At 37.0% G+C, this 22,242-nt stretch overlaps 2 protein-coding genes across 4 annotated transcripts; one reads left to right on the plus strand and one right to left on the minus strand.

Moving 5' to 3' along the window:
- The first annotated feature begins 565 nt into the window (after positions 1-565).
- Positions 566-1,146, plus strand: LOC141587958 (uncharacterized). The gene is made up of 2 exons (XM_074409418.1): positions 566-868; positions 1,141-1,146. Exons 1-2 carry the CDS (start codon positions 566-568, stop codon positions 1,144-1,146), a joined length of 309 nt encoding a protein of 102 aa, XP_074265519.1.
- A 41-nt stretch (positions 1,147-1,187) lies between these two features.
- On the minus strand, positions 1,188-20,275 carry LOC141586680 (protein MRG1-like). 3 transcript variants are annotated; one of them, XM_074407978.1, is made up of 11 exons: positions 19,917-20,275; positions 18,559-18,609; positions 18,426-18,439; positions 18,309-18,353; positions 16,334-16,476; positions 8,855-8,931; positions 7,185-7,289; positions 6,029-6,108; positions 5,051-5,229; positions 3,610-3,712; positions 1,188-1,523 (listed from the first exon to the last, which is right to left on the minus strand). In XM_074407978.1, exons 1-11 carry the CDS (start codon positions 20,094-20,096, stop codon positions 1,463-1,465), a joined length of 1,038 nt encoding a protein of 345 aa, XP_074264079.1. In that variant the 5' UTR covers positions 20,097-20,275; the 3' UTR covers positions 1,188-1,462. The 3 variants fall into 3 exon arrangements, with proteins under 3 accessions (XP_074264079.1, XP_074264080.1, XP_074264081.1); XM_074407979.1 differs by having other exon boundaries at positions 3,610-3,694; positions 19,917-20,273; XM_074407980.1 differs by lacking the exon at positions 18,309-18,353.
- Positions 20,276-22,242: the final 1,967 nt, after the last annotated feature.

The raw sequence follows: 22,242 nt of genomic DNA on the forward strand, positions 1-22,242 counted from the left end.
TTTACACTTAAGTCTATAAGACATACCGTTATCATATAATATCTTGTATAGTTTGCAGAAATTACTGATTAAAAAATTGAAATGGTTGATTAAAATTGACATCCAGGTAAATAGTAGTCGTATTAGTTCACTGGACTGTGGTTCTTAATCTTCTTCTAAAAGGACAAACCTCAAGGAATATTGTCTTGTGCCTAATTAGTTGAGCAAAATAAAAAAAAACATCTCAATGATTTGGTAACTAAAGTCAGCCGCCCAAAATTCAATGTTACCAACCAAATCAGTTGCAGGAAATATTCATAAATAATCTTCCTTATTCTCTTTAAGCCCCAATTTTCCAGCATCTAATTGCCACTTAACAACTGTAATAATGTAAAAGCTAAATAATATAATCACATACTCAAATTCACAAAGAACAAATAGGTTAGTTGATAAAGAAACACCAACTACCATCTCATGCAAAATAAATATATAAACACAGTCTGATATAACTCAAACGAGCACTTCAAGCTTTACTAGAACTCGACAGTTCCGACCATCTCCGTAATTCACAGCAAAAAAAAAAACAATGGGAAATGCAGCATTTTGCACTCCGGTGCTGAGTGGTAGTAACTGGGCTACCAAGGTACTAACCTGGGAAGGAAATTTAGAAATCCACTCAACACCGGTGAAAGCAGTCGAGTTAATGCTCGACAATCCGGGTAAATTTCTGTGCCATTCTAATGCCCTCCAGGTGGGCCATCGTATCTCAGGCCTGTTAGCTGATGACGAGTTAGAGTGTCGGCAGCTCTATTTCCTTCTTCCGATGGGAATGCTCTACTCTATACTTACACAAGAGGAGGTTAGCCATCTTAATTACAGGGCATACAAGGTATCAAAGAACGGCGGTTTTCACAACTTGGGGAAGATTTTTCCAGTATTTGGTGATTCTTGCTTGTTTCCCTCGGAGACGAAAAGGGTAGAATCCGACAGACAAGCCCAGATAATAGGCGCGGAAACATGCTATAGCATGTCGAGTCACAAATCATGGAGACCTGCGTTAGAGACCATAGTTGAAGCTAGCTAGCACGTAATCTGACCAGGCCACTCGATCGTTTTTGTCTTTTCCAGTACGTGATCGTTGTGTTTCTCTTATTTGTGCAGTTGTAGAATTGTAGTACACAATAAGATGGCAGTTTACACATGCTAGATAATGTACAACGATTGGAATAAACACAATAAAAAAGCAGTTGAGCATAACATTACACAGTTTAACATAACATTACTAATAACAAGATTTACAAGATGCCAAGCATTCGCGAAAATGTTCTAGTTGACACTGTGCATCAACACCTTTCGAGCCTCAAAGATACTATACATACTAAATCTAGCGCGTTGTCGGATGATCAAATACAAGAACGTCATGCAATGGATACTCACCAGCCGCGTACCCACATCAGTCATGGTTCTCAGTAACACTTCTCTGTCAATCTTCTTGTAGATGATAACTAGAAAGGAAAAACACACTTTGATTCCTCTGCAAGAACCTGATAAAGCAATATATTAGTGAAACGTTAGAATAATAGCGGATCACTTCAATCAGAAATTAGCATAGCACAGAAAGAAAAATCACTCTAATTTCTGTTCTATTAGACACACACACAAAAAAAAAAAAAAAAAAAAAAAAAAAAAAAAAACTTTTCAAGATGAAGTGTAATATTTGAGACCTATATCACTGTACTTGAAAAAAAAAATGTTATCAGATGCCCAATATATACAAAGAGGACACAAATCAGAAATACAAAGGATGAAGAAAGCTGCCAACTAAAATCTTTTGTTTTGTTAAAAATGCACGGTGAACAACTGGCAAACCCCCTAAAGGAGTTACAAGGGAAAGAAAAAATCACAACCCAAAAGTCAACGTTGAGAAAGCGTTGCTCTGCAGCCGAAACAGTTATGCTCGCAAGTATCGTATTTCTATTAATTTTGAGATTTGAGATCTTCAATTGAATATAATCGGCAGTTCACCTGGTCTGCCAATGGTCTACACTCTACACACTCAAAGTCCATGGTTGCCTAATTTGTAGTACGCTCCAGTACAAATACTTAATATACACGATAGACACCTTTACATTATAATACCGATATTTTAAACAAAAATCATAATACGTCTTAATAAGTATATGAGATACTTGGAATCAGTCACGATTCACTGGGATTCGAAGGAATCCAGTAACCAAGTAAGACTTCAAAGGCCTCTTAAAGACTGAATCGGTGCATTACTTTCAGCCTAAATCCGGCAACATTTCTTTGCTCTAATTAATGAGACTGCAAAAAGAAGTTTAACTTAAGGCAGAGAGCGGCAATGTATCTGTTCTTATTCTAGTTAGTGATCTAGAAAGCTGTTGGATATGGCAATATAGATAGTCAGATAGGACTATAGGAGCTAGAGTGGGTTTAAAATGCACAAAGAACTTCTCAACATCTGAAAAAAAACAAAAACACACACACACACACACACACACACACACACTGACACAAAAAAAAAAGCATGGCTGACAGCACCATGTTTTTGTTTTCGACATAACAAGACTCTAAATTGCCTCCAGGAACGAAGATTAACTTGGTTAAGTTTGGAACCAATGAGATTAATGTGAAACGAGGTTTTGTAGATGAACAGGCATCCGCACCTTGTCGTACAGTATTCGTTTCTTCTGACTAATCTACAATTACCTTTGAGATATAGATCCCATCAGTACCACATAACCTACGTGACATAGGAGGTTTCAGGAGAATGGTAGGGTTTTAGCATCTGTTTTTGAAGGTCCCTCAAGTACCACTTATAGATGAAGGAGAAAGACAGGTTGTCACTACTTCAAACTCGCTTGGAATGAGGATACTATTTGTGGGGTTATACAGGCTAAAACAAAAGGAATAAGGTGAGACGTGCTAAAGGGAGGCAGGAGATGACGGGAAAATTATTACTCCCATTGGCGGTGGAATCTTATAAATCTTGTTAATTACAACCTTTACATTACTACTCACTCTCCTCCCTGTACACCCTATGGTGGGGAAACTACTTCCCTCTTTCAAAAGTTAATTACTCCCTACTCTCCTCCCTTCACTCCTTCCACCACCACCACCATCACCTCATTCTTCCCATCTGAGCTAGTTCTATTACTTTCATAACAATCAATGTCATTACTTTAATTGAACTACCCATAATATGAAAATGGAATCGTAAGGAGGTCTGATAGGGGAGCGTCAATTTATGGGTCAATGGGTGATTAACAAGTTTGCATGATCTTTTCTAGAGAGTAAGCTTCATGCTGTTGTAGGCTTGGTTCTTGCTAGCCAAGAGGTCAAGCTGAAGCTTCTACTACAACACTTCAGTGGTTGGGCACGAGTATTGGACATGATTATTTCAGCCAATAAAGAGAATCAAAGTCATAATCTAGTATTTAAAGTGCTTACTCATTGAATAATGCATAAAAAAATACAAATGCAGACAACAAAAAAAAGTAAGAACTACTAAAATAACACATGCCAGTTAAGCCTTAGCATGCATAACAAACTTGAAAACCAGGATTTTTTTTTTCCGGAAATACGAAGGAATAACGATTATATCCATACTTGAGAAAGTCTTGTAAAATAGTCTGCAACTCCCTTCGTGTCTTCTCCTCCATGTCAAGCTCATACAGTAATGCTGGCAATTTCACTGTAGTAACAAGGGAATCTTTTTTTACCAAAAAATAAAAAATAAAAATTATGATACCATTCATGGCGCTCAAATTTAAAAGGTACTCAATGTTTATATGTTCTAGTTTAGATGTTCTTCCCATATTCATTTGCACAATACTTAGGAGAGACGATACGGAGTGCAATATACAAGAAAAACAAGTGCGGTGAGTTCAAGAACAAAACAAATTCACTTGACAATTCAACCACAAACTAGCACCAGCCTTCCCAATCAGCCAATCCCATACCCTACCACCACCAAACACGCCACCACCGCCAATGCTACATAAGCGAGATCTTCCCATTAGAAATTTGTCAAGCATTTCTTTTTTCCCGATTTTTTAATGAGTTGCAGATATGAAAAAAATATTCAGAAATTTTCACAAGTTGCCTTGGCGGAGAAGATTGATGCAGAGGCTGGTTGGCACCATTCTGACCCAGTCAGTGCTGTTCAGTATGAGAAATGTGGTTGACGGTTGGGGCAGATCTTGATTGGGACTTTACCAGCTGGTCACTGGAGCAGCTGTCCAAGGTTGGTCGGAACTTGGCGCTTGTGGGGTTGGTACTTGGTAGGAGTCATAGGACAGGTGGGAGCTGAGGATAGATGGGGATGGATGGGAGAGAAGGGATGTGGTGCAGCCATGTAGCTAGAGGTGGCAATCAGTCAGGTTGGGTTTGCGACTTTGCGTCAGATCAAACCGGGTTCAGGTCAAATTGGGTCAACATACCCTTTTGGATTCAGGTCAGGTCATTATGAGGTTGTTATCTGGCCAGATCATTTCGGGTCAATTGATGTACCGGGTCGGGTTGGGTCATTTTCGTGTTCAATTATTGACAATTTTTTTATCAAGTTACTTGCAACTTTTTACCAATAATTTTAGTTTTTGACCATTATTTGGTTTGCTTACATACTAACATTGATGTACCGGGCTGGGTTGGCTCGCGCCCCCCCTCCTCCCCCTCTCTGTAGTGTGGTGGTGTTAGTTGGTCGAGTAAAGAGAGCAGGGGTTGGTTGTCTTACCTTAAACTATGTAGTGGGTCACTGGGTCAGGCACTCAGGCATGTGTCAAAAAAATAGAGTTTTACCAAGGGCATGTGTTGCAAATCTGTTGCAATGAGTAGCATATTTTGGAACATTAACAACCAAAACTTTTATCCAACAAGGAAAAACAAACAGGAAGAACATCGTGAAGTTGTTCAATAAAAGGGATATGGGAAGAACATTGTGAGATGGAGGTAGTAGGTAATTACTTACTGACATTGAGTAAATGAAATAGATGTAAATGAAACTATGAAAGCATATTATTCACTAATCAAGTGCTGGATGGGATCATACCAAACAAGCGAAGAAGATGCTCAGCGCCATATACTGCTGATGGAAGAAGACAAGAAGAATCCTCCATAATTACTTCTTGATATTGTTGACGTTCTTTGTTATAAAGAAGCAGTACAGGTAGAGCTTTGTTAAAGTAAACACATAACCCACTCAAGACTTCTCCAACTGAGTTAGATATCCTGATTTCAGAAAATTGAGAGAATGATTACGCGAAAATTTCCAGCACAACTAAAATCTCTCAGATATTTTCCGATTGTCATAGCCACTCAGATGTCACGAAATTTCAGGGAAAGAGCATCCATTCAAATCAGGGTAACCAAAATAAGGTAGAAGAACCCGGACCCTTTCGCCTCGAACAACAATAAAGAGAACAAAGAAAAAGGTGAATTTCTATAGCTATTCCGGAATTGATTTAGTATGGGAAAAAAAGCAATTCATGAAATATCTTCATCGTCTATTCTTCGAACTTATGAGCAAAGAATATATAATCTAGCAGAATAAGACCAATGACTGAGTGATTTAATAGGGGAGCGAGCATAATGCAAAGACAGATCCCAGCTACGTTGTCAGTGTATAATAAACCTTAACTGCTTTTGTCTCTACCCACTGTAATGAAACCTAATCAGATATGTATCGATAGACAGAGAACTATCTATGCAAGAAGCCAGGAACGTCATCTTGCGCTTTGCAGAAAGCAAATTGAGGACTTATTCAACTCGGACAAGGTAGAGAAACCTAGTAATCTAGCATTCCTTTTGAACACCTAACAGTCAAAATATTACTCAATATAAGGATGTCCGCGGTAAATGCCACTTGCAAGCAGCCAATAAATTATTACACTCCGGGTGAAGGGATAGAGAAATGTGCAAGTACTGGCTGCAAAATTTGTTTAAAAAACAAGGATTATGCATAAAAAAAATAAAACAACTATGAGCATCACTTGTAACATTAACATGAAATGTTGGCTAGAGGACTTACACTCCCTCCTTCTTTCCTCTGTAATCAAGATATTTCTCGATTACTGCATCAACATTTGGAGTTCGTGGAAGCCTAACAAGCTGCAGATGAATTCAAATTAGAATGAAATCAGAATTCTTGTGAACACTGAAACAGGTATATTCAATGGAAGAATTCTACATCAGCAAGCTTCTTGTCCACCTCTTGCTAAAAACCGGAGTACCGAACCGTAAGAGCCAACAAGAGAAAATATAACTGCCATTTATGTTAGGAAACATGTACATAATTTATTTTCCAAATTGCTACGTTATCCTCTCTTACACCAATGCATGAAAATGGAATGACTGAAACCCTCAAAAATGGAAAATTAAACACATCATTATCTTACTAAAGAATATGGTTTGCGTTTTTGAGATATTTTGAAACTATTGTAACTTGTAAAATTTTATTGGTTGGACCCACCTTCATTTATACAGACTAAAATAGGCGTCATGTACAAAGCACGATAGGGCAAACATAAAAGAAAAACAAAACAAAACAAAATTAAGAGAGAAAAATACAAGGAGAAACTATAACGTACGATGAACATCTTTTGCATAGATCCTCTCCCTCTACTATAACCTATTCAATCCCGTATTTTTCTCAAACTCAAGTTGGCACATTGTCACAAGCATTGTATCCGAGTTTTCTCAGGTTTCCTATCACCCTTAATCACATCAGTTTACCCTTCAAGCTTCCTCACCGAGTCACCGGTGAGCTTGGACTTCATCTCCCATGCCAAACTAGTTTCGACAATTCTCTTAACATTTGAGAAACTATTCGAGAAAGTTTAGTGTAAAGAAGACTAGGACTCTAGGAGTATCAGCGCAAAGATGTTATAGCATACCATATTGGACATTTGAATGATAACAGAGAGTGACACACTGGGTCACTGACACCCACATAAGATTAGATTTAGCCAGTTCTACATGGCTACATGCATATAATCACCAAATGTGTTTAAAGCATAAAAGCTGTGAAGACATGATAATTATTTGATATCTTCATTTTAAAAGTGTGCAATACATCGAAATAAACAGACTCAGTGCATGTTGGACTAGTTCCAGCAAGCAAACGAAAGCGCCATAATTTCTACAAAGGATCGCTACTAAAGATAAGGACTACATGTTATAAGTACCTTATCCATCTGGTTGATGGATTCAAAATCATCAATCAATTGCTTCTTTAGTGTAAGAGGAATGTATATGCTAACAAGCTTCTCCGCTAGATCAGAGTCTTTTCCCTGTAGTGGACAAAAATATATCGCAAGTAAAAGTCTTGCCATAAACGGTCAACTCTACGAGCCAAAAGACAAAACCATAAGAGTTTACGATAGCATGATTATGTAGGCAAGTAAAAACTTTTGCATCTATGAACTAAGAGGAGAACATAAAAACGCCTTTTGACAATCTAACAACAGGGCAAAGAGATGAGATCAGATGTTAGAGCTTGAACATTCAAACCATTACGTCATGACTCGTGACAATGCCCGAAAATTGAATGTCAAACTACATAATCCCCAAACAAACTAATAGATGAAAAGAGCTACTTCAACAAGTAATGGGATTCTCAAATTTCAAATAATTTCAAACACGACGAGGAAAAAGCATGAATAACTTCAAACTATTTGCTTGTGTTGCTATGTTACGTCATGAGACATGACAATACTAGGGTTTCTGTTTATTGTTAATTGGGGGGAAAGGATAAAAGCAATTAGTATACCTATCAATTATGTGTTATTTCATATCTACTATGTTTATATATGGGAAAGAGGATCCTATAAACAAGGTTGGAAAGTGGTATTGAGTTGTCATTTTTCTTTATGTTTCTCAAGCGAACTTGTACAGACGTAGTGAATGATGAGTGGTCAAGAAAATGTTTGAAGAAAATTGAAGCTCCAGCCAACCTATTGCCTTCATTTCCATAAGATAGGACAAAATATAATTCAAACACAGACTTCATTACCATACCCTGGATTTGCTACCTCTTACCAATTATCATATATGCCATAATAATTTTCTTCTAAAAATCACTTGAAACATCTTTGGTTGCGACAAGACTTTTTCGACACAACGAATTTGCTATAGTTAGATCCCTTTAACCATTCTCCATAAAGACTCGATCAATGCAGCTAAAATTTCAATCCTTCACGGTCATTTTTCGGTTCACAGGCATGAGATAAGCACGTGTCAAATATTCTACTAGAGCTTAATAAGGATGATATTTAAACTGTGTGTAATAAAGAATTTGGGCTTCGTTCTCATTACTTGCAGATCTCATTACTTGAATTTGCATGTAAATGCTTAATCTATCCTATTTTTGAATCTTTGTTTCTCTCCTTAAAATTTCCTTTTTCTATCCTAAACATATTTACTAGCTGCAGGTATTTTAAAACCATGGAGGACCAATGGAGGCTATTATGTTTATGCTTCTACACCAAAACCAAATTCAACACAATTATTAATGTATTTATTATGCCTATCCATCATAGTCACTTTGATTGCTTATGTTTTTTCATCAGATCCGGCCCTCTTTGTATTCTTCTTTCTTCTGCTTGCCTCACATATTCTTGTTGATTTACATGCTAATCAGTTGAAGGTAATTTGATAAAAACAAATTGCGAGCAAGTATCTATTAGATTACAGAAAGAATATAGTCATTCCCCATATTATATGCATAAAATTTTGATAGCCAGTGAGTGAAAATATTTTCATCAGAAGCAAATAATTACTCCATCCATCCCAATTTTATTGTCCCCTTATCACTCATCCTTCCCATTTTATTAGCTTTTCTGTCACCACTCCGTACCTTTTTTCCATTGTGTTCTCTTTTTCTCTTACGGCCTGTGACGGTGGAACTAGTCTTCAGCTTTTTCCCACTGGGACCTTCATACATAGGAAACTGAGTTAGAAACTGTGCAAATTTTAGAAGGGACAAAAGGCTGTCACATTCAATCGAAATTCTAGTAGCATAAACATGAAAACCCTCAAAAATGCATTAAAAAAAAGGATCCCCTGCACATGAAGCATGCTTTTATTGCAAACAGAGAATTTTAAAGTTTAGTTTTGAGCAACAATGCCATTTTTTGTATTTTAAAGAGGGATAGCATGCTCAGTAAAGTAAAAGCTAGAGATTGTGGGGAAGAGGGCAGGGCGTAAAAAGAACTAGAAGAAGAAAAACTTGGAAACTGCGAAGTATTTTGTCTTGCTAGTTGAATAATATGAACAAGGAATTTAAGGCACCATGAGAAACTTTGGCTAGTGCCTTACTAGCTCACTGCACCTAGCGGCCTAGGTGCACCTTTTAGACTAAGATAGGGATATAAAGAAACTCCCAAGAAGCTAGTTTCCTACATTAACAACCTCCACAAAAAAGGTACTCCGTATTTTTTTATTCCACAAAACATCAGCCAACACTGAGCAATAAAACTTGAATGAGTTCCCTCAAAAAAAAAAAAAAAAAAAAAAATCAATGAGGGTAACATAATAAGTCCAAAACTACTTCGTTGGCTGCCTATTCTCCTTTTAAGCTGATAGAAGAAAATGTTGCTAATAGAGATACAGAAGTGAGGAATAGTCCTTATGGTTTTCCAGAAGACAATTGCAAAGGGTCCAATTCCTTTGAAGAGGAGTCCCGCTAAAGTCATCTGAGGCCCTTCCCAAAACAGAGTAAGAAAAATTACTCTCTCTAAAAAAGATAGACAGAAAAATGTAGTTGTACTGAAAATAGTAGTGAATTACGTTCAAAATAAATGCACTTCACAACTGCAAGCCTTACGCATTTTCATAGCAACTTCCATATCTTGATGTCCAAAAGGTCTACATTTGACTTCTAAAATAGCAACAAGACACCGACAACATTAACAAAGCACGAGCCTCAAAAGAATTAGGGATTTGCTGAGATTAACAGTGATAGGAAATCTTAGCAAAAGATAAAGCGGAAAATAAAAGAATGACAAAAGGATAAAGAGAGAGAAAACAAAGGGTAAGCAGAGGACTTTGTGGTGGTAGGAAAATGAACTTTTAACAGTTGGGATGGCTCTTATTGTCCTTGGAGGGAAATAGGATGTACTATGAAAGGTCTATAACTTGGAATAAAGCTCTCATCTCAGACTCTCAGAGTGGGTGTGGCAAATTTCATTTCGCAGAAGTGGCATTATGCTAAGCTGGTTTAAAGCTTATTGCCTCAGATATATGGAATTTTGGACTGTGACTAACAGAAGACTTGAATACTGAGAGGGTTGATTCAGGTCAGAAACCTTATCTTAAAGAATGCTGGCAGTATATCTAATGCAATTGATGTTAAGCTGTAGTGGAGTACAGAATTACGGGTCTCTTGCTTGTCAATCTACGCTTGACTACCCAGGAATGCATCAGTTTTATTAATTCCTGTGTGATTTTTCAAATCAGGTCTGGAATCATATCCTTAGGTAGCTAGTGATTTACTTCATATAATATGAACGAATTTGCACGCCATTAAGGATGCGAATCAATTTGTCAGTTGAATGCATCCGATTAAGCTTGTTGTCAGTATACATCTGGTAGCTTGTCTTAAGGGTCGTGACAGTGATAATATTATAAACTGTCCCAACTCACCCAGAATCTTGTTACATTTTGTAGAGATATTCTTTGTAAGAGTCTTCTGTATTTCTATTCCCTTAGTAGATGATAAAAAGGCTTAAAACTACTTAAAAAAATGTAAGCAAAGGTTAGGAAGAAAGAAAGTTAACTGTGTACACAAGGAAAACTGAACAACATTACCCATCAATGGCTCCTGAAAATTGTGGGGTAAGGTGGCGTCGGATGTACGCAGCCTTTCGAATGCACAAGTTAAACTGAGATTTAGCTAAATAATCTAGAAATTTAATTTAATTCATCCAAGTGTATTCCCTCCACTTGGTTGTACCCGAGATAATATTCTCAACAAACTTAAGTAGGGCTATGTCTCTCTCAATGACCACCTAATTGTCTTCCACTGGGTTATTGGATTCTCTAAACCCGAGCAAATTGTGAATTAGTTTGAGCATATTCTATATCATGGTGCTTGCTTAAGTATCCATATATATTACTTTATTAAGAACGTATTGCATATCTAAAAGCAAGCTATCAAATTGTATTAGGCAACCTTGGTCTTCCTCTTTCATTACAACTGGTCCACTTTCCATCCATCAAATCTCCAACCTCATGCATCACTTGCCTTTCTTTGAACATGTCCAAACTAATACAATGGACTCTCCTGCACTTTATCGCCAACAAAAGCGACTCCCACCTTCCTATTCTGCTCACTCCAAAAGCAAACCCTTCCGAGCGATTGTCTGAATCCCCATACAAAAACACAAGAACTATAGTTCATGGTACTAAAAAAAATGGTGAGTTGTTTAGTTGACACAATCCACATGAATTGCTAATAATTCCAATTCCTTCAAAATAGAAATTTACTAAAAATGGTACTTACTAAAATTCCAATTCCTTCGAAATAGAGGAAGTTGTTTACCTAACCCCACTAGCTGAGTAGAAATTTATGTAGAACTCCAATTCCTATATACAACGAAAGTACCAAACAACTTTTGCAAATTCACATGAAATGTATGATCTTTGGAAATGTGACCTCCGAGAAATTTCAAGTTCCTGCAGTGTACCAAATGACCACCAAGTATACCCACAAATCCAACCTAGCAAATGCATCATCACCATTTCACCATGATATCTTTAATATAGGACATTTTTAAACCGCCCATCATCAACAACTTGTGCCTACTTGTTATCCAAAGAAAACTATCCTTTTACTTTTTATGGGGGTGGTACGGGATTGTTCTTGTAATCGAGAAGCGTACAAAGATTAGACATTAATCAGGTAACACTTTCCATTTCATCTGCCTACTTTGATTTTGACAGCCTCATCTTTATCCATTCTCCTTTTACAGCCAGCTCAAGCATGAAAGAAGTTGAAGGGGTAATAATTTTTCTTAGATAAGTTGCATTTTTGAGATCTAACCATTGCAACAATTCAAAGTGCTAAGAAAGTACTCTCTTTCATAATATGTGGGTCGTTTGACGTGTAATGAACCAACGCTGAGATAGAAACATCCTTAAATTTAGGAATTAAACAAAGTCATTTGCACCATAAAATCTTTGCGGTTTACCCACTAAATTTATGAAATGTAACACAGTATGGGCAAAATAGGGAACAACACTTCTACCCTTCAAATGAAGGAGACTATCCGGATATTCCCGCATCTCTGGAACCGATTCCCCGTCAATGGTACTATTCTCTTGACCCAAAGAGCAGCACCACTTAAGACGAAGTTGCCGTTGAGTTTGCTAAGCAATACGCCGATAATGTCGAAATCCAGGCCAACACCCGCACCCTTAAGGTCCTAACCCAACACCCGCACCTTTAAGGTTCTAACCCAAAATGACAAGGAAGGATTCACCAAATTCCTAACTCGTTGGAGAAGGGTGAGCGCCGAATTGGTAAGCAAACCGAGCGAGTCAACCCTGGTGGAGAAATTCGTCAACAATCTCCGTCTAGTATATGCCAACCTTCTAAGGTACCAAAACATCAAAACCTTCCAGGATTGAGGATGACCTACGCAATGGCGTCTTGGCCAAAACCACGGGTAGAGGCTATCAAGGGTCTATGTCCCGTCCCTATGGTCAAACCAACAAGATCGACGAGAACCAACTTCAAAGAAAGCCTAACATCCCCAAAGGACATTCACCAATTTAGGGTCGACATGCGAGCGCCCTGAAGAGGCTCATGGAACAAGGAAAAATGCAACCAATTGGACCCACTCCGGACCCGCCTAAAGCAAAGAAAACTCGTTTTTTGGAACCCAAACGCCTATTGCCAATATCACCAAGGCAAGGGCCATGATACCAAAACTTGCTTCAAATTGAAGCACGCTATCCAAGACATGATTGATAAGGGAGAGCTACCCCTACCTCCACCATCAAAGCCAAACACAAAACCAACCCCTTGGGGATACACGCCATTTCAGATGATGATTGCTCACACCTTATCTTACCTATTGAAGGCGAAATCAATGCTTTGGGAAATGACGCCTCGGTCGGCATGTTCATGTTTAGCGCCACCTCCATGCTTGCCATGTTTCAACAAATCAAGAGAACTACTGCTAGTCTCTGGAAGGATCGCCCAGCTTGAAGATGCTTACTACCGACAAATTTTTAACCCACCAATACCCATGCCGCGTCCAAGGGAGGGTTCACCAAATACCCAAAACTCCCAATTTCAAGGTAATAATTTTTCTCACATAAGTTGCACTTTTGTGATCTAACCATTGCATCAATTCAAAGTGCTAAGAAAGTACTCTCTGTTTCGAGCGTAGGACCCAACGCTAGATAAAAACATCCTTAAATTTAGGAATTAAACAAAGTCATTTGCACCATAAAATCTTTGCGCCTTGCCCACTAAATTTATGAAATGTTACAGAAGTATGGGCAACAAGATGGATGTGTCATAGTGGTAACAGCAAAACCATCCAAACCAAGAGGTCATGGGTTAAGCCTCATTAATAACTTTTATCAAGCATGATGTAGCCTAGCGGTATTTGTCTGGGTGTTTTGCTTGAACAACCGGGGTTCGATTTTCCTTAACCTTAATTCTTGTGCGGCCATACAAGGAAAAATCGATGAAGGAATGCGGTGATTAGGAAAAAGGTAAAAGTGACGCCAATAGAGGACAAGATGATGGAAAACCGACTAAGATGGTTTGGCCATGTGAGAAGGAGACCTATGGACGGACAAGTTAGGAGGCTGGAGACTTGGAAAACAGAAAAGGTTTGATGTAAAATATAGTCGATTTGATTAAACGACTTAAGATGAATAAATTTGGCAGCGGAATTTGTTGTAATTATTGGATGAACTTCGTGAATTGGATCAAACACGGATGGGTTTGTAAAGTTGGAACAATGGAACGGGAAAGTAATAGGATAGTAAAGTGAATCTCGCTCTCCGCCTCGCAAGGTACGAACTTGATTACACTCTCGGGTCAATCCTCGCAAGGAAGACGGGGAAGCCAAAACTCGCAAGCCTTGAACTCAATTGTTCTCACAGAGGGAACGATTTTTATTAATCTCTCAAAACTGAAAAATAAGGTTTATACTAATTCTATATCCTAATCTTGCTTGAATAGCAAGCTAACAATCTTTCCTAAACTAACTAAGAAATAACAATAACTATTCTAGCTAGAGTTAAAAAACTAGTTTTCCTAAACTCATTATTATTAGAAAAACAACTAACAATCTGACTTGATTTAGGAAACTAATATTAGGCTCGACCTAGGAAACTAAGCTATTCCACACGGTTTAGGAAACCGTATCTCCAGCTCGGCCTTGCTTATTCCTATTCCTGGTTGCTAGGGGTATAGGGAGACCAAAACAGACATGGCTTACCGAATTTGCTATGAATACGTCCTTACCAATTCGCGATTCGCTCTTATAGAATGTGTGTTATATGTATTTTCAGTAAGCAACATAATAGAATTCGCGATTCGTTGGGCACCGAGCGAAATATGAGATTTCTCGGGCTTGATGAGGGAATGGTGACGGAGAGCAGGGGCGGACCCACATACAACTGAGGTGTAGCAGTTGCTACACCAAAAGTGAAAAACTCCTTGAGAAAAGCTTTAACTGCTACACCATTAATTGTTAATTGTGTCATTAATACAAACTTCTTTCCTATCTTCCAATGGCAACACAACATACGATGCACTTTTTTTATTTTGTATTAAATGAGGCATTTCTTTTCATTTCCTTTTTTAATTCCCAAGTTGCACCATTTAATGAATTAAAATGAAGTTAAGGAAGAGTCTTTAATTCTTAAAAGTAAGATAAAAAAAAAAGTAACCGGGAGTATTAAGACTTACCCCCTCCATCCCGATCATTTGTTGTTCTTTTCTATTTTTGGGTGTCATAGTCAATTGTTGTCCTTTTTATTTTAGGATAGCATTTGATGAGTAATTTGTTCCTTCACACTCAATTTGGTCTACTTGTCATCTTATAATTGGTCCCATCCCTTTTCCTTGTTTTTTGTGCCAAAATTAAAGGACACCAAATGACCGGGACGAAGAGAGTATTATTTCTCGTTAGTATTTTTTTCTCATGGCAAAAACCTATCTCTTTTGAATTCCAAAAGTATAAAACTTTGGGATAAATTGATGAATAAGTATTCACATTATTTAGTAAAAAAAATTGATGAATTTGGGATAAATTATCATGATAACTTCTAAAACATTGAAAATAATTTCCTATAAAAATAACTTTGTAAATAAGTGGGGTAAAAACTAACGCAAACACATGTATGAATGTTTTAATCATATTTTTTATAGTTTGTAATTTTTACAAGCGGTGTTATTTTTACCGACCTATATATACATACATATATGTATTTGCATGTGGAATGTCGGAAAAAACAGTGTATTAATTTGCTACACCATACAAAAACTTTTGGGTTCGCCCCTGACGGAGAGGGCAATGATACATGTGGATTTTTAGTATTTGATATATTTAATGTTTTTATTTAATTTTTAAAATGTATTTGTTCTTTACGGATTTATTACACCTTTTTACCAACAACTTTATAATATATTAATATTAATACTTGGGTCACTTTTAAGGTATTCCGGACCCTTAAGTTTTACTTCGGTTTTCAAAATCGTTTTAATCTTTATTCTCGTTAAATTCTAAGTTTTTATAAAACAAATCCGGACTTCAATTTTAAAACCTATAAGTTTACTTAGCTTTTGTATTATGTTTCACTCCCCTTTTGTTTTTCACTTTTTCTTTTCACTTTTTCACATTTTTGAGGTGTGCGTTCACCTATGAACGGTTCTAAAGGATGATTCATGTCAGCCGATCCCAAATCATTTAGGGCTTAAGGCTCGATGTTGTTGTTGTTCTGAAGTATGGGCAAAATAGGGAACACCACATCAAGTAACTCTTTGTTGAGCAAAAACGAGGCTGTAGTTATGCAACATAAAAATCAGTTACATTAGGAAACACACATAGCATGTGTCCAGATGCTAGAGAATCTGCCACTCTTATAAGAAAATGTACTATGGGCTCTTTTCCGCTTAAAAAAAGTCAGATGGTGCATGTTAACAAATGACACAGTTAAACAGGAATCAAAAACAATATAGCCACCAAAAGTAATAATAAAAATAGTTCACAAGAAGAATCATCAGTTTCCAAAATGATATATCCACAAAAAGTAATACCGTATTAATGAACTAAAGAACCATCAGTCTACAATAAAAGACATTGCTCACCAGATGAAGCATCCAATTTGTTTTGTGATATATGGCCAGTCTTCGCGTACTTATCAGTTGTTTTCTTCGTGTCATCCGACACTTTCTTCAGATTCTCTGTTGTTTGTTTCAGCAAATGATCAATTCCCAACCATTCATCCCAGCTGTTTTTTTATTAAACAAGACCAATGAATCAGCCACATCCATTGAATGCAATCTCACACCACATTTGACATCACTAATGAAGACAGTTACTGAAAGAAAAGTAGAAAACTAATATAGAAAAAGCATCAGTTACTACATAACTCTTCCAAGCGTTTAGAACTTTTAGGTTTTCTCACAACATGCTAGTAAGATTCTTATTTTCTGAACAGAGGTTGCAATAACTAAATAAGAGATTTACGTTTTCCATGGGGAACAATATTGGAAAAAATAAAATAAAAGAGTAACAGCTAGAAACAGCACTGGTAGAAATGGACAGAATCCTGAATCCTGAGATTTCCGACTTACTATCTTTTGTGGCTAATGTCAACAAATCAGTTAATCCAGCATCAATTACTAAAGATACGAGTTATGACAAAAAAATAATCACGTATGGTTAATGTCCCATATTTGAAGAAAGACAAGTATCTGATGTCAGATAACTTTTTTTTTGTTCAAAAAAGAAAGTATCAGACATACAAATGTTGAATCCATATTCCAACCAATTGTAAGCATATATTTTTAATATCATGTATCCCTATTCCCTAGTAACAGAAACATGAGGTACCGATGTACCAGCACAACACCAATAGTCAGAGGTGCTCTCCATGTTAATTAAAAAGCATCGGATACTATCCAAAGTAACAGATACAAGGAACAATTTCATGATACAATCAGACATTCCCAGATATTCTTTTAGCTCACAAGTAGTTGTAATGACATTCAATGTCAGTCCCAAACACCATAACAGAAGCGAGTTATGGTAGGTTTATGAGGGATCAGGGATGGCATTTACAAGGCATACTATATCTTTATGAACATCAAAATTTAAATTTATTAAAACCGCACCAAGATCTCAATAAAAGTAACAGGTGGACAGCAGGCACTACCTGGAAGGAGATTGATATTCGATATAATAGGCGTATTGCCACATTTGAACTACCTATCATGAATCTTCTACCACAAAGAAAAGTTTGAGAAGCCATTTTATCTGATGTTTTCCTGCAAAGCCCTTTTTTATTGGCAGATGACTAACGAAGAATTTAATATTTCATGCTACCTGTATGATGGAAACCTAGGTTGTGGTCTTGTGGAGTCTACCACAAGCATCCTGATTGTTCACTACAGAACATTAAGCACAAAAAAGCAGAGTTTAGAAAAGGAACTAGCACCGTGTCTGGAACTTTGGACCACAATTTGGGATGGAGTCTGAAGGAGAGAAGGAGGAAGAGAAGAGGAAGGAGACAAAGGGAGTAGATAAATTCTTTAATGGATTGGAAAAGCGAGAAACTGTGAGGCGACAAAGCATAAAACCTAAGAGACAGGGAATAAGAAAGGAAGATAAAAAAAAAAAAGGTAACAAGGCAGGACAATATAGTAGTATAGTACTAAAGTACAGGGTTTGCTAAGGCGGAAGGAAAATTTGATCCTATCCCCAACTCATTTCCTTCCATCACTTTATATCAAATTGATCTCCAAACAAGAGAAGTAGGACTTTCCCTCATCATTCATCCAATTAATCTGTAACTAAGACATTACAGGAAATCTGAGAATAGCCCATATAGATACAAAAGCCGTTCTTTCAAAGACTAAATGCTCTTACCTCTTATCTCACTTTTCCACTTCCTACCAGATCACATCCAAATAAGCAAAAAGTAAATGTTGTTGTTCAATCATAAATAAATGTCGTACAAAAATATTTCATGTTACCCAAATTATCAATGACTGAATTTCCACTTGTGCTCTATTGCATCAATCAATATCCATCTAAATTTGAAAGAGATAAATAAAGTACTTATTAAATTGTTGGTCAATAGGGGACTCCAAATTCGACGAGCATCTGAGATGGTCTGAAAAGGTAAGAACACTGAAATTGTTGCAACTTTAAAAGATTGAAGTGTTGTATACTTGCCTTTTGTTCCATCCCTACAGAACGACAAACAGACCACGATAAGAATTAAGGCTCTTACAGCAAGTTAAAACATCTTGAAAAGAAATCAGACCAAAATTAACTAAAAAAATGAGTCAGTACAGAAGATACTTACAATGTAATGAATTAGATACTTCCAGTCCTTGTTAAATTTTATTTTTTCGACCTAGCAAAGCAGAATAAGAAAGCTAAATATGAAGGTAGCTACCTCAGCTGCTTAACGAGATAGCATTGCTAAAAACGGAGGGAGGGGGACACTATACTTCAGAGCCATAAATGCGCGGGAAGCATCTGAATACAGCTGCTCCATAAGGAAGAAGTTTGAGGAAAGCATGACGACAATTATAGGGGAAGGAGAATCAACAAAAATGCAAGCCTACTACTTACCCCATTCATTGAATTAAAAGGGCTGCCAATAAATTCTTTGGCCAAAGTATTTAGAAAGATTGATACAAAATTGATTCGAGTTTACAAGTTGAAGAAGTATTTCTCGAACAGATAAGAGTGTGTAATTGACCTGATCCTGGTAGAAAAAAAATCCCCCAGTTTAATGTTCTTTAATTAATGTTAGGTTATGGATAAAAAGGCCTACTTTTCTATGAAAACAACCTTTCGTCGTACATATGACTCTTCTATCGCGCCATTACCGGGTGCCCTTGAGACACTAAGGTAAGGATGTTGTAATTGTCTCCGAGTTAATCAAATTGCTAGAAAGGCTTTCTTAACACACTCTTAGAAGGGAATTTGAAGAACTCACAAGATCCAAATTCATTAGTGACTTATTAAAAGCTACTGGCATTCAATATTCACACGGATACTCTTCATCCATTTCTCACAATTTCATTAGCCATCACTCCACAAGATATTTTAAGAGGATCATTTTAAGATTTTATTGAAGAAAATCAACCTAATCACCACTAAAAAATAAGTTGTCAGCTTTCACAAAGAGGAACTTTCGCTTCGTCCTTAAAATTCACTCCATGGACATATTACCATAATCGATTCCAAATGTGGCTACATCAAATTCGTATTCTCGATCACTCTCCCCTACAAACCATATCCGCCCTAATTTATCATTCTCCCCTAATTTAACAAACGAAACGATCACCTCTAGAAAGATTATCACACAAACAGCAATAACGATACTCTTCACCTCTTTCTCTCAATAATTTCTCAAGTCCACATATCAACGGTTTACTGAAATGAACATATCCAAAAAAAGAAGCTGTCAGCTTTCACAAAGACGAACTTGTATCCGGCATTCCGAAACATTTGTAATGCTAAACATATTACCACATTGGATCAGTACTCTCCGCTACAATTCTACAAAGCATATCCACAGACCGCACCGATAATTCACTAATAATAAGGTTGGGGAACATGAATATCGCAATTATATTAATTAATAACAAAGCATACATTAAATTAAATAACGAGATTAAAAGCAACAAGAGAAGAGAGTAGAGAAAGTACTTTGGCTAAGTAGAAATAGCCTTTGTGATTAGCAATGACAGCTTCTCCTTCTTCATAAACACTCGGTGGCGGTGGCGGTGGCGGTGGCGGTGGCGGTGGCGGTGGCGGTGGCGGTGGCGGTGGCGAAATGTCGATGGCGGTAGCAGCGGCGCCACCGGAATCGTCCTTAGAATTCCTCATCTTTTTGGGGTTAAGAACAAAAGGTCACTGTGGAGAAATAATCAAGGTTCGGGGCTTAACAAAGTGAGGACGGTCACCGTCTCACTGGTTCAACTCGATAAAAGGCGGGAGTCACAAGGGCTATTTTAATGCCGATGATTTTTCGGGAAGGGAATCCATTTTATGACTTCTCAATACCACCTCTCGTCATTATAGCAATGTTTGAAAAAGAAAAATGACATATTGACCAATTTTTAGCATATTGCGCGTTTGGTTTGCGCGTGGTTATGGGTTTGGAATTAGGAATTATAACTTGATGGTATGAGTTTGGAACTTGATTCCTCATATCCTGTGTTTGTTTCAATTTTGGATGGAATGAGGTTAAACTTCGTCAAAGTTAAAAAAAATCTAAAATACAACATTAAAAATAAATATTTTTAATATTGAAAAATCATGAAAATGAAGATTTGATCAAATAAATGTAAAAAAAATCTCATTTAAAATGTTTCATATTAAGTTTTTTTCATGGATTTTGGTTTTATTATTTGATACCCATTGGGTATCTATCTCATACTCACTTCCCCTTGGGTATGAGAAACTCATACGGTCATAACTCATGGGTTTGAGGTATGGGCGTGTATGGGTAAAACCCTATTTTTGCCAAATAAAACACCTAGTATGAGTTTGGCTCATTCCAAACTCATACATCATACCTTTATGAGTTGAAACAAGCACCCCTTTAAGAGTAATAGCATGTTTAAGTGTTTAACCAATCAATATGCTAATTTTAGTGTTTGGTAAAAACTATATTGAAACTGCATATTTGAGGTCAATATGTTGTTTTACAATGGGGATATTTGATAAACAGCGGATTGATAAATTTTCAGCATATTCAAGGTTTTTAGCATGTTTGACTCACCAATCTACTAATTTAGGTGTGGTAAATGACATATTGAAACGGTATATTGAACTCCAATCTACTGTTTTCCAAAATGTTGTTTCACCCAGCATATTCATTTTAGTAGATTGCAAATAATGAATCAGTTAACCATTTAAAATCAAATTAATTATGCTAGTTATAATATGTTAGTCAAACCTTCTGATAAAATCTTCATTTAAAATCTACTTTTGCAATCCACTTATGTTGAAATTAATTCGATGTTTACCAAATAGAGCAATACCAACTAAACTACTTACCATGTGCTTCACCTCAATAAACATAGGCGTCTGCAAATGGTATGAATTGGAAAATTAAGGCTTGTTTAGTTGATATGATTATATGTAACACCCATATACTCCAAGTGCCTTACCAGGACCACTTAAGGTATAAGAATGCTACCATCTCGGTTACCCGAGGTAATGATAATCAAATGGACAATAATGAAACGTACTTAAATAGTAATAAAGTTTAAGTGATACAACCCAAATCCAAAACTGATAAAAGAAATACAAAGGTTCTCAAACTATCAAACTACTAAACAACAAAAGAGTGTTCGACACGGCGGAAAACTTCTAAAACAGCAACGTGGTGACTCATCCCAGCTAACCCATACACATCGTCTCATACCTGCTCAATAACTGCTCACCATCCCCGAATGGATCACCACAGTTTTTAAAACATTTAAACGGGCTCAATACTGATTATATAAAATACACAACTGCAACAAAACGATAATACAGTCAAACAATCCCCAAACTCCGTCACATCACCACACACCTGACTACACACTAAAGTCTGTAGCCTTGCCAGAATACCCATCGCAATAGCTATTCCACACCGCTAGTGGAGGACCGCAGCCGTTCCCACCTAAGCCCCGCTCATCTCCTCCGAGCGATAAACCCATGTTCATTAATGTGCACATCCCTTCTGTGACGAATTCCACAAAAGGCAAATCAAGGGCGTGAAGCCACTCCCGCAAGTGACTCCACTCAGCCAGGGACGCACCCCGAAGATCACAGACAGTTATACAATAATCATCTTATACAAACACCAGTTACCAAAACTAATGCCAATACGATAGAGAATCAACAACAACAACAACAATCACCAACAATGTTATGTAACCAATACTGAGTAGGGAAATCCTACCTGAAATAGCAATGACCACAGACGATCTAGTAGCTAATCAGAAAGTCTCCTCTATGAATCCTCCTCCTACCTGAAATA

The sequence above is a fragment of the Silene latifolia genome, chromosome 6 (assembly GCF_048544455.1).
Source record: "Silene latifolia isolate original U9 population chromosome 6, ASM4854445v1, whole genome shotgun sequence".
In the NCBI taxonomy this organism is placed as follows: domain Eukaryota; kingdom Viridiplantae; phylum Streptophyta; class Magnoliopsida; order Caryophyllales; family Caryophyllaceae; genus Silene; species Silene latifolia.